General features: G+C 42.6%; 1 protein-coding gene across 4 annotated transcripts in view; it reads right to left on the bottom strand.

Annotated features, from left to right (window-relative positions):
* tmcc1a (transmembrane and coiled-coil domain family 1a) overlaps positions 1-10872 on the bottom strand; it is a 33614-nt gene extending 22742 nt beyond the window's left edge. Inside the window, exons 1-3 of one of the 4 annotated variants that reach the window (XM_088289975.1) lie at positions 10762-10872; positions 1750-1805; positions 1204-1583 (exon numbers count right to left, since the gene is read on the bottom strand). In XM_088289975.1, coding sequence (XP_088146101.1) covers positions 1204-1455 — 252 coding nt within the window. In that variant the 5' untranslated portion in view covers positions 1456-1583; positions 1750-1805; positions 10762-10872. Of the gene's footprint in view, positions 1-1203; positions 1590-1749; positions 1806-1883; positions 2394-10761 lie in introns of those variants that run through there. The other 3 variants (XM_088289976.1, XM_088289978.1, XM_088289977.1) reach the window with 3 other exon arrangements.
* Positions 10873-13940: the final 3068 nt, after the last annotated feature.

Here is a 13940-nt window from a genome sequence, read left to right as displayed (position 1 = left end):
AACCACTTCATACTAACTTAACTGATCAAACAGCATCCTCTGGTGGCTGCTTGATCTCATGATCCGTCCGTGGGGACAAAAAACAATGGATTCCTCTGAGAAAACCCATGAAACAAGGGGACAACATTCACACTACATACAGAAAAGAGAGTGGAGATTGGAACCAGGATTGACTGTAAGGCAGAGACGCTCTCCTGGGACGCTTGACAAGGGAAAAAGGACCACCTCATTATCTGAACAGAAATCCATCACCCCACAAAAAAAAAAAAAAAAACATGTTCAGCCCCAAATGCCAAGGAAACGATCTTTTTTCACATTTCACCCCCATTAATGTTTGAGAGCAAATTAACCAAATTGATTTGTATTAAATATGTATCCATTGTCGCAAGCTGATATGCTAAACTTCCACTAACAACAGGGCTGCAAACAGGGAGGATCTAATTTACAGAAGCAAAGTCAGCGTTTTACACTACACTTAGATATGAAGACAGTCAGACAGGACACACCCCTTTTAAGATGGCCCTCAGCTAGAACAAAGGCACCAGCACTTTCCACATGTGCGGATGGCAAGAAAACCGAAGGAACCGGCACATTATTGTCCAGTTATGACAAGGGAAATGATAACTTTTCACGCATAAAAAAAATATATATCTTTTTTTTTTTTTTATTGAGAGGACACGTTTTGTCATTGTCAAAAAAGTTAACTTCATGGAAATAGGTTGACAAAGAGCAAGTCACTACTTAATTTCACTGTCAATGTATTTCCCTTAACGGGAATGTTGCCCTTCCCAACATGGCAGCCACATAGGCAGGTGGGTAAGCCGGGCTGGGCTGCTACAACATGCATGCACATACCTAGTCTTCATATCTGTGGAGCTTATGTTCCCCACCCCACAAAATGGTCGCCCAGTAAAGGGTGACACTGGAGAGGATTTTCACTCTTGTCCAATCACAGAGCAAAAAAAAAAAAATGAAAAAAATCCTGTCCCTTCCCGGTTCAAACAACTTCCATCCTGTTCTGCTCCCGTTCAGAATGACACACCCATACAGCTTCTATTTTGAAAGTTAGTTCTTAGGACAGTTTTAACTCTCCTTCTTGATCACTGCGACATGCAGCACTTCATCAATACTGCATATTCACTGTTGTTTGTGGCATTCAACAAAGCTCAAGTTTCAGAACAACAGCGTTGATGAGTCACTCACCCTGTCCGTCTCATCCGTTGACTGGTACCCCGATGACAGCACCGCGTCGCCCCCCGTGCATCCGGGGGCGGGGCTACTAGGAGCCGTATCGGTGGCAGAGGAGGAGCGCGGGCGGCTGACATGCTGTTGCGGATCGTGGGTGTAGCGGCGATGCGGGGCCCGGGGGCTGCCTTTCAAGAGTGGGTCGCGGTCGCCGCTCCCGGATCCGGAGCCCTTACTGCGCCGGCTCTGCAGGCTAGTCCCTCGCCTCATCACGCCTGCGGGGCCACAGCCCCGGCTGGCTGTGCAGGGATCCACGGGGCCGGCGGCTCAGGCGAGGTCGGGTAAGCGGGGCCCCGAGGAGTCCTCGGAAGCGGAGTGGGAGGGGCCACCTGCTGAAACTGAAACTACATCAAATGAATAAAAGGGCTTTTCCAAAAAATCATTGTCTCATGAGAAAATTCCAAATGAAGAAACAGCAGTGCAGAGACAGATGAGAAAAGGTAAGTAAAATTAATTAAATAAATAAATAATGAAATAATTAATTAATTAATTAAATAAACCTACCATCAGCCTAAGTAGCACAGCCTCACAATCTGGAAGGACTCACTCTTGTGGATCACCTGAGAGAGAGAGAGAGAGAGCAGATGCAGAAAGGAAAGAAAATAAAGTGATCATTAACAATTCAAAAGGTCTCTGACCTTGTGATACTCAAAATACTCAAATAATCTGTTCTTCTTGCAATCAGTTGACCGGCGCTGTGCAATAACCAAGATAAACAAATGGAGGTGTGTTCCGCCAGGAGCTCATTTAGTATCCTTGTGGTATCCCTCCTTTATCCTGTTGTGACATTCCTGCTTCCTCATGAGGTTCAAAATGATCAAATATTGCCAACTGAGTCCCAACATTGTAGCAAAATCAGCGCCAAAATAAGCAAGCCGCGAGAGTCGTTCTGAGCTCAAATCGGAGCCGTCTTGTCAAGCGGCAGCCGTATTGGTGGGAGAGCGATCACCTCACAAACAAGCAGGCGGTCGGCCCCGCCCGCCTTGCGGCATCACTGACTGATGCTACTGTGGTGCTGCAAAAAACAAGTGGACACTGTTAGCTACCGCGGCTTGAGGTTCCATTCAGGTTTGTCTGACAGCACACAGACTAAACGGCACTTTGGCTTCCTGCGCGAGCTGATCTTTGACGCAGACGATGAAGTTACATCTCTGCTGCCTGCATTGGCCGCAGCTAAGTGGTGTTTGGCACAGGCAGTGTTTCCTCGCTTATTATGTAAGATGACCAACTCGGTATTTTGAAGCACAGCCACAGACTCACATTAGGATTCCATTCTGTCAACGTCTGCCAGTTAAGAAATGAAAGAAAAGTCGCTAACAAGCCAAAACAGGCTAGTTACAAATATCCAAACATTCTGTATAACAACATTAATAAGCAGAGTTGGGAACTTGACCCATTTTAGCCGGTCACTCCCCCGCCCCTGCCCCCGGCCTCGACCCTCCGTCTTTATTCATACAAATTGCCGGCCCATTGTTGCTGCGATGGCTGGATGCACATTTCATTCTTGTGGCAACAGAGGTATTCAGCCATGAACCATGCCCAGTAGGTTGCAGTTGTTTTTATCTGCAAAATTGTCAGAATTAAAGTTTTCTGTTGTTACAAAAGCAGAGATGGGGTCTCTTGGAAATGGGAACATAGGGACACATAAACGTGTGACTGGGAGCTGGTGGCTGGGTCACCCGGCCAGCTAAACAAATCGGATGGATTGCAAACATTATAACACTGCACTGTATTGTACGGCAACAATAGTCATTAATACTTGTTGGACTACAAGTGTCCATGAATGAAGCGCAACGATGATGAGTGATATTTTTAATCATTTGGTTTTATTTGGGTCCAAAATGCCTTCTCAGAGAAATGGCCAGTAGGACGAAAATGTTGAGGGTCCACCTTTATTTAACAATACATGTGTGCAATGTGCATTGTTGAAATGCCACTTCTGAGTAAATAATAATTTTGTGAGAGATTTATTCTTCCAAGCATTAATCCTGTGTTAGGTATTACGAATGTCCCGATCTGATTACGCCATCATAGATAGGGACTGATCAGGTGAATGCAAAAAGATTGGTTTTCTTTTCATTTTCTGAAATTTTATTGGTCACAAAATATCTTATCAAATGGATGAGTAATAGCTTGGTTTTATATTACACGATGTTATGTTTTGTTCAGGTTTTATTTTTCCACACACCCACATCCATGTCGGCTTGTGCGCTCTTCCTCCTCACCGCAGCAAAAACTTGTAATACAAGTATTAATTACTATTACGACAGTAGGACACAGAACAGTGTCATATCATTTGTTCTCCATCCATTGTTTATGTTTACTTTAACGCTGGTGCAACCGATAAAATTGGGCGCACCAGTGCAACCAGTACAACAAATTAATCTAGAGCCCTGTGCTGTGCTGTCTTCAGAGTTTGTGAGTTCTTGTTGTGTCCTGAGGCTGAACCTGAAGTCACTCAAATGTCCCCCCAGAGCTGATCCAAGCACAGGATTGGATTGTTCCTTGATTGCTAATGCTTTTATGTTCCGCCTAAATCCTCTTTTAAATGACAAAGCCCGACCGTTGCACGAGTCCGCTCTTCTGCACAATGCAGTCAATCATTGCAGCGCCTTTTAAACAGGACAATCTCTTTCCAACTTCTCTTCAAATTAATTACACAATACACTATTAGAGCATTTTAGTCTGCATAAACCATTGTGTTGCCGTCGCATGCTGGCGATTATCATCAACTGGTGACAACCGAGGTCAGCGAGCTCGGCGAGTCAGCATGTTCCTCAAATGTATCGCAGTCGAAAGGTGAATGACAAACAATCCCAGCGACAATGGCCTCTTTGGAAACATGTCGAGCTGGCTCATACCCTTGCATACATGCACACACACAAACGCAGCCACACACACACAACCACACAAAAAGAAAAAAACACACAAACGTGGACCCCCACAAACTCACTAACGATGTGTTGATAATTGATTAATTGTTGCACCTCTAGTTGTATGAGTTCTATATGCATCAGCACTGTGAGGCATCAGAGTATTTGTTTGCACACAATAAATCCACAAAGAAATGATCTGCAGCCGCACTTTTAATTGCACTTCATTCCCACATGCAGTTTGTTCCATCTTGCCGTCCTATTCCCAAAGGATGTTGCACTTTACTCACTCAGATATTGCAGGTCACAATATGTTCTCTCGGTCAAAATGGTGCACTCCATGGCAGATGGGGCCGTATGCACAGTGCGTGATCTGCATGTCGGGAGGGGCGGCGCTGACGATGCCTTCACTGCCCTACTGCAACCATGATAAGACATCCACGGAGGAGTGGCAATTTTGCACCAGCTTTCTATTGCTGTTATTTGCTTCGCTCAACATGTGTGTGGCTATTAATGACCATATCCCACTGAACGGCAAAGGCTTGCAAGTGATTGCAAATGTAGTGAATGTTCATTTTTCATCAAGGATCAGTCAAGGTCGCAAAAAGTCGCAAAGACGTTTGCCAGCAATTTGAATGATCGCAAACAGCTTTTCTTGTCGCCAATAAATTTTGAACATGTTCAACTGTTGCCTTTTGAACATATGAACATTTTCTTTGGCATTCTGCTTGGCATCACAGTTAGTGAAGAATTTCGCCATCTGCACATCCGATGTAAACTAGACGCTTGCTCCATTTTCACAGGTTATCACTATGCAATACTTTTGTGAATTCTTTCGATGGACGCAACCCAAATCCAGGTCAGCCGATACATCGCGTACTCGTGCTCATCTGAAACAGCATTCCAAAAGCGTCCCAGAGTACGCTCCGAAACACACGCAGGCCCACGCTGCACTTGGAGCGATGCCACTTTCACTGACGACCACGCAAGTCAATAAGAACGGAATTAGGCCAGAGGGTTCTGGAAGCAATCATCAGCTACGACTGCCTGCACGACCACGCATGTGTGCGTGAATGCATATGTGCGTGTGTGTTAACTAGGGCTCAAACTCCCCCTCTAAATATCAAACGGTTATTTTTACTGGTATTAACTAATGACTTATGAATGATAATTAAATTGTCACGCTTTGTACCATTTGAAAGAGAAAGATGCTTCATGTCAGTCCAATTAATGAAAAATACAATGGGATTAGTTGAAAACTAATCACATAAAGTACACCTTGTATTCAATTTTGCATACATAAAATATAGCAAAAACTGTGAAATGTTGTTTTCCAGCCGAGAAACAAACTCTTTGGTATTTTTCTACTGACTGGAAAATAATCTGTGTCATTTGGCTTTTCACTGCAACAAGATGATGCCAATCCTTGTGAGTAAATCTAAAAGAAGGATCAATTTGTTTCTGTGCGTATCTGTCCATGGGACGACGCTTTCCCCCAACAATCCATGTATGTTGCTTTGAGGGAGAAGCAGACATTTTTTGCAAGTGTTCAACAGACAGATCCCTGCTGAGGATGCACACAATCCGGCGATGGCTTTTTTTGGGCCAAATTGGATCCCAATTTGAGTCACCACTGGTTTGTGTAATGTAAAGCAAGTGAACTTGAAACTTGTCTCATTTAGCAGTTGAGTCGGCACAGAATCGACAGGAAACAATTGTTATTGTACTCTGTGTGCGCGTGTGCCTCTGGAAGGCAGAGAATAGCATGTTTGTGTCGGTTGTCGCAGAGGAGGACATGACTTCAGCATGCTGCAGAAAGTGCGATAAGAGACTCAGCTTCGTCTTTGTATGGGAGAGAAAAGTGACAGAGGGCGACAGAGGGGCTTCGGTGGCGGCGGCGGTCCTGTGTGCGCTTTCACCCGGCCGTGTCAGGTTCAGCCTGCTGGCTCAGAGTGCGTGTGAATGAATGGCTGAATGGAAGGTAGTTCCCGGACAGAGGCGGGCACAATGTCCTATTGTGCAGCCAGCAACACTCTGAGGCCCAGCTGACAAATTGTAGCACTCAGCTTTCCAGCAACACAACACTCTCACACACAAACGCACTCCAACGGTGTCGCGCGCATGAGGAACTAACTCAAGATGGATTGATTCCCACAACAAGAGCGCACGTGTGCTTAAGAAGGATCGGAAAGCAAGCTTGATTTCAGGAAGTGAATGTGTTGGTTGCTCGTTTCAACACTAAGAATCCAAAATGACTTGGCCATGACTGAGTCCATGCTTGCACGTGGCGCAAAGGGCAAACTCAACATCTCATACACAATCATCCCAACATCTGATTATGTGCCCATAATAACAAATAACAAGCTCATGCTAATTGGAGACAACACTGCAGCTCTGCTTACCAGCATACACTCCACAGATCTTCGCCTAGCCTCGCTTCCAAGTCAGGGGAAATCGACAGACCCATTTACAGAATAGGCCAAATGACATTCACTTATGATTTAAAGGGGTACTCAAGACCAAATTAACTTTTTTTTTTTTTTTCGGCCGATAAACTGAATAAACGGGTGTCTTCGTGTCCTGGTCATTATTTTGACAACTTTGTTGAAATCTTGAATTTGGGTAAAAAACCGACTGTTTGGAGCTAAAACACCACACTGCATGTGAATTTGGCTTAAATGTATCATGGACGTGTGGGCCTGGAACAAAACAGCCGCGATCAACAGGGCAGCACTGTATTCGATTCTATTGCATTCTCGTGATAGTGGGACATTATTCTGAAAAGTATTTTGTTAATTTTTATTTTACTTTATTCCATCGCAACTTTATATTTTAAAAACAATTCTGTGTTCAATTATTTTAATCTGGAGGGGGGAATACAGCAATCTCTAGAATTAAAAAAAATATATAGAAATGACAGTAGTTTTCTTTTATTTTTTTTTCATACTTTATGAACCATGCCTTTTGTTCACAAACTCTGCATATATTTTGATGGAGGTTTCTTGCTCATTTTGCCGGTTTTATAATATCACCAAAGCAGCCATGTGAAAGGCGCAGACGTGATGAGTGCCAATGTGCACCGGAGCGGCCTTGTTTACAGGACGACGAGTGTGAGCGTGAGCTCAACAACACACGATCCTCTCATGAATCATTCACTACGTCTGCAAAGCTGCTTCATGTTGGCTGCATCCTGGCGGACAAATTCTTTCTGCGTGCCATAAAAGCACACAACAAGAAGCTGCTCCAGCATTCGATACATGTGAGAACTGCAAATGGCCTTACGATCCATAGAGGTCTTCAACCAGTAGCTCATATCCGTCAACTGTCAACAAGCGGGAAAGTACCAACACGCCAGATGAAACCTCATAGCGGATGGACGGAGATGACCCAAAAGGAGCGGAAAGCGGAATGCGTGTCAGGGTCAAAACACGCTTTATCCGATCCAATGGCATCGAGTGCTGGCAGGTGAGCGCCGATGCGTTTCCAACTGATCAACATTGTTGCCTCTTGACATCAGGCCACTGACTGACACGATGGCAGCTACCTTCATCTCCCACATACAAAGTACGTAGAAGGATGTTTTGCATAACCTCCTAATCAACCTTTTATGAGCCGACTGTCCCAAGCAAAGAATTCAATGATGACGTGCCGCGCAAAAATCAATCACATATGGCAACGCTTTTGCTAACCAGATAGCTTGCTTAACTTTTGCATAGTTATTCACAGTATCGACGCCTCCAGGTCCCAGCACAGATTGTGATGACGTGCATGTGAGCGCAGCCTTATTCTGCCTCTTTCCTCAAAGCAGGTCCGGAAGCGAGGGAAACGGGCAGCTTGTTGCCATGAGAAACCACAGCTTTTAGAAAGGAATTTCACCTTCATTGGGAAAGTGTGGGAGTCGGTCATACGGGAGAGAATGTAGCTCAAAAAAAAAAAAAAACTGTTGTAAAACTGGAGCACGACAGTCATTTCTATGTATATTAAAAAGTACTTGACTTCAATGGGAGCCTTTAGCGCCAGGATTTAAATCAACAAATGAACACTGACACTTTAACATCAGTCCCAGAGCACACTTATTGAAAATGTCTTCCTCAAACAAAGGTAGGGGAGAAAAACCTCAGCAAATGTGAGCATCTCAAACACGTGGCGGCGATTATTAGCCTGGAACCAAAATTGTTGCATGGTCGCAGTAGTAAATGTCAAGTATAGTCATAAAAGAGTACACGTCTCATAAGTAGGCCCGAGGGACCACAGATGATACAAAACGGTATACAAAAGAACTACTATTCCCTGTAAATTCTGTGCATTTAGAAGAGAAGTCCGTAAAACAAATAAAGGAGAGACTGACAAATTGTGTTTGAGCTCAAGGTTCCACTACATCAACGATAATTAAAGAGATGCTTTTGAGCTAAGACAAGCACATGAGCAAATTGCCTCCAGATTGACAGCTAATCAAAGTGTGACCAATGCCAATAGAGCTCGGAAATTCTAAAAATAACCGGAACGAAAGATGAGCTTGACGTCACCGCTACGGTCATTGCCTTTCCAACCAATTAAGCGGAGCCTGTGAAAAGCAGACAAGGCAAGCAAGTTGTTCATCTTGTTGTGTCTTCCACAACAAGCACATCCTGACTGCAAGAGAGGCTCAAGATGGAGGTGGTAAGCAAATCATAGGAAAAGCGCTTAAGAAAAAAAATCACAGGCTGCTTTTGGAAATGCAACTAGGTGTCAAAATTCATCTATTCATTCAGTAATGGTCGTTTAATTATGAAACAATACCAAATAAATAACAACAATCAGTTCATAGATAGTAATTAAAAAACCAAAGATTTTGCAATAAACCTTAATGCTAAATAGTTTTTAACAGTTATTAAATTAATCAATGAAATAAAATAAAATAATGGATTGTAAAAATATTTGATCGCGATAGCAACGCTCATACTTTGTTCAATAACTGGATGTAAACAAATGACAGCCTTCAAATTCAAAAGCCCAGCACACACAAAAGTGGAACGAGAAAGGGACGAGGAGGACAAGAATGAGGATGAGAGGATCAGGAGGAGGAACAGAAAGATAAAGATGAGGATGAAAACTGTCGTCAGAATGTTTTCTTTTGCATTTAAGATGCTGCTGGCTCAGAATTCTCACGTTAGTCGGGAAGTTAACAAATAAGCGTGTGAGTAAATTGAGACCAGGTGAGACCAGCTCCAATGAACCTGTTGTTGCTGTTGGATGCCTTTTAGCTCATGATCCTTTTGCAAGACACATGGGCTGCGACTGAGACCAAGCTTTCTGACATTTCTCTCGAGAATACCTTGATAGTCTTGAGATTTCATTTTGGTCGCACAGATTCAAGACATCTTGTGGAGCAAGGCAGCCCCAGAACATAACAGAGGCTCCTCCATGTTTAACTGGAGGGACAGTGTTTGTTTCTTGGTTTATTTTTGCATCTGTGAAGAGAGCAAATGCACCTTGCCAAAAAGTTCCTTTTTTTGTCGCGCCAGTCCATAGGATATTCTCCCAGAAGATCTGCGGCTTGTGAACATGCAGTTTGACAGTTTCATTTAAATTATTTATTTTCAACAGTGGTGTTCTCCTTATTAACCTCCCTTGAAGTCCACTTTGGCTCAACAAGGTAGAATGGGGCAATCTGACACTGATGTATACGACCTCAGAGTCCACATTTAATTTCTTTGGAGGTTGTCCGGGGCCCTTTTGTTAGGATTGGTAATATCCGTCGCTTCAATATGCCATAAATTTTCCTCATGTGGCCACATCCTGTGAGGTTGGCTCCTGTCTCGTGAATAATATGTTCCTTTACATTCTGTTGTCCATGTTCAGTATAGGACACACCAATTCCACAAACTGCACAATGACAATCGTCGTTCTTTAAAAAAAAATTGATTGACTGCCTACAAGTTTGAAGACATCTGTGATGCTAAACAGAGGACACAACTTGGTTGAATATGGCTGTGTTCAAATGATTTTAAATCTTTCCTATCACAGTTTTCGTGAAGGCCTTTTTCTTTTGTTTTTTCTTTTGTTTTTTTAATAATGCCGTTGAGCCATAGTTCACAAGCTATGCCCGATTTTCAGCGGTTGGCTTTCGTTAAATATTATTTATTAAAACTACTCTTATTTTTCTCTTTTACTCTTCTTATTAATATTTTTCTTTCATTAACTGAGGGTTTACCAACAATTTTATCGACGTATATACATGACATATACGTCAGTATGTACGTCATGAACGACAGTGTAGTGAACACACGGGAGATGCGACGCCTAGCAAACTCTTACGAAAGCACACTTCAAAAAAAAAAAACTTGCAGCGGAGCTTCTTTATCATCACAAGATCACACTACATCGCCGTACGTAAAAAAATAAAAAGGTCGAACGCCACCGTAAAAAGCAAAAAGCGTGTCAATCGTGCAAAGCGACGGAAAGAGCACCGCGTGCGTCCTGTTGACGCTGTCAGCAGGTTGACAGTCCCGTTAGTCTGTCAAGTCCAGTCAAGTCAGAGCTGCTCATAGGAGCGAACAGCAAACCGTGGCGAGCGGCTGTTGGCTTTTCACGCACAAAACGCACCAGCGCGCATATTTCACATGTGAAACAAAACAAAAACGACGCTCAGGCTGACACTTACATGGCTGGCGAAGCAAGTGTCTCGCTGCTGTAAGACTCGCTTGCTAGCCGTGTCCCGGAGTTGCTTGCGTGCGCTCGTGCGTTCCTGGTCCGCTTCTGGATAGGCCCCGCCCACTTGTTGATGACGTCAACACGTACGACAGCCACAAAGATAGAATTGCTCGTTCTGTTGGTCTGAGCTCTCACTTCAATGACTTCGCATCTCATAGCAAGGGCTTAAATAGCTCAACAAATTTCCAGGTTACTGACCGTACCTTTCAGACTGTACAAGTTGGTCTGCTATAGCCGTAATTATAAGTGTGCGCAGAAAGTGTCAAAGAACAGGACATGGCTTTAGGAGAACCGCTCATGGAAAGAGCGCTCGGAGTTTAATAGTGTTTCCTCTGATGAGTTCCAAGTATATTTTTAAATGTCAGTACTCTAAATTAGTATTTCTGTTAATAATAATAATAATAATAATAATAATAATGATGATAATAAAATAATTAATTAATAACGTAATAATAATTCTCCTACTACTACAAATAATAATAATAATAATAATAATAATAATAATAATAATAATAATAATAATAATAATAATAATAATAATAATAATAATAATAATAATGGTAGAATAGGATCATATATTGCCTTTCAGGAGACCCAGAGACGCTAAACAGATCACACAAAACGGAAAAACGAAAGACAGCCACCAGGAAGGTGGCAAACATAAACGCCTGGGCAAACAAATTGAAATGAGTCCGGAGTGTGTGATTACTTCAGTAGGAGCGGAGAAACTCCAGCAGAGGCAGTGGGTGGGCCTGCAGCGCTAAAAGCTTAATAGAACTTAAATTCTTAATCAGAGATACAAAATCCAGGGCCACAAAATAAAAACCAGAGCCAAACCCCAAGCTTGAGTTTGAGAAACGACCTCTCCACCAATGAGCCACACCAGCCCCATTCATAAAAATTGTCGGAGCCTATGAAGGAAGAAGGGGGAAAAAGAGCTTTGCAAAATTCCCATATACCCCTGATTTTCTAAATAGAATAGCTCAGGGCGGGTCAGTCACGCTGAGCAGAGAAAATGATCATTTGCCCAATCACCAGAATTTCTTTTTCCATAAAGATTAAGACAAAGATGGCCTTTATTAGTCCCAAATTTCATCAGTCATCATTTTTCATCATCCGATGAGCATTTTTAGAATGAAACTTTATTGTGTTCAGAGATTTTTTTTTTAATTGCGCCAATTTCAACTTGTACTTTTAGAAAGGATGTGAATCAGTAACCTTTACCAGTTTTTTACATTTCATTTTTTGTTACATAAGCACTTCTACTTCTAATGTCCAAATTGTGAAAGTATAGTTATAAGAGATTTTTTATTATGCTACAAATTTCATAAAACACTAAAACGAATGCACACATTAGCTGTTTTGAAAACATTGATTAACAATGCAATCAAATAGGAACAGATGGGTTTTAGAATGGACCGCTCTTCCTGGGAAGGTGCATGGGGCTGCTACTGATAGATAACCCATTATCTCACAGCGGTGGAGGTCACACGACTTCCTGCTCTCCCAGTGACGGACGGATGAGTCACCCAATACTGAACGTTTGTGCTTGACCATCTTTTTTTGTAATTCTTTTTTTGTTGTATTAATTACTCCAAGACAAGTTCAGTGTTTTGGAATTTATATGAGTTTTAAACATTGCAATAACCGGGCGAAGGGATTACACTATGGATACTTTTTTTACTTTTACTTAGTTTTTTTAACCGATAAATACGTACACGTAACACTTCATTTCTATAAACCTCTGGCAGTGTTTCCATTCACAAGTGATCACTTCTACAACATTCCTTGAAAATCACAATGTCCTCCTCCGGAACACAGCACAGGATAAAGTGTGTTGATATTGAGACATGACACACAAACTACATCATTGTACTTGACAGCAAATTTGAAGTGGCGACCCTTCCATACGCTTCCTCCGACTGGAACATAATAAACACTGTAGGGTACCCACAATACACCACTAGATGGCAGCATTGATGCAAACATACTGCCAAGAGCGCCTGCTGCGAATTACCACTTGCAATTGAAGAAGGCCAGCCAGCCAGCCAGGGGGTCCTCGACGTTAGGGCTTTGAAACGTAACTTAAGAGAGTGTCTGTCGCAACAAGGACAGTGTACCCTGCAGGGGATAGGGACCGGTCTCTTGTTTTTCTCGAAATTTGCGGTTCTCGTCACCAACACGCTCTTCATTGGGACTGAGGACATCTCTTCCTTCCACATGCAGTATTACATACATAAAATACCAACAATTCAGCTGCAAAGACAGTGAGAGAAATAAATTGAAACACAAATGAATACAATTGACACCAGAAAACAGCAGAACAGTGACAGTCTCATGATGTTGGGTCGAAAGCCAAACAATACAAAATGTGTCTTCAAATGAGTTTTAAAAGTGGACAGAATGGGGGCTGGCCTAACATTTAATGGAAGGTCAGTCCAGAGGAAAAGACCGGCAACAGAAAAGGTGTGATCCCCTCAGAGGCTTAGTCCTCGGCACCTGCAGAAGCGTCTGGTCCACAAATCTGAAGCAGTGGGCTGGTGACTAGGAGTGGAGGAGCTCAGAGAGGTACGCTGAGAGGAAGCCATTTAAAGATTTGAACACAAACAGAAGTATCTTAAAATAAGCTCTAAAATGCACTGGGAGACAGTGAAGAAAGGCCAGAACTGAGGTTATAAGCTGCCTCTTCCGAGCTCCAGTTAAAAGGCGAGCAGCATCATTTTGCACCAACTGGAGACCCTTGAGAGAGGACTGGCTGACTCCAAAATAAAGTGCATTACAGTAATCTAGCCAAGATGTAACGAAGGCATGGATTGCTGTTTCTAAATGCTGTTGAGAAAGGAAGGGCTTTAGCATGGAGTGTTTGAGTCTTAAAAAGTCATTTTTCTGTGGTTTTCAGAACAGAACACGATAATATTAAAATATATCGTAATATAATAATATATCATATCAACATGATTTCAGCAAGAAGATTTGAAAGTTCATTCGGGGGTGGCTATAAATAACAGCACAGAGCACCGGAACAGTCCTGTTCACGTAAAAGAAAGTGCCTCCAAAACTGGTGATCAGCGCATATACACTGCATACGTTCAAAATATTTTTTAAAAATAGTCGCCGTTCCTCCACCAC

Source organism: Idiotropiscis lumnitzeri, chromosome 3 (assembly GCF_059441095.1).
Source record: "Idiotropiscis lumnitzeri isolate Australia: NSW breed Sydney's pygmy pipehorse chromosome 3, RoL_Ilum_1.0, whole genome shotgun sequence".
Lineage (NCBI taxonomy): Eukaryota > Metazoa > Chordata > Actinopteri > Syngnathiformes > Syngnathidae > Idiotropiscis > Idiotropiscis lumnitzeri.
Note: the sequence above shows the minus strand (reverse complement) of the source record. Positions and strands in the feature narration are given on the sequence as shown.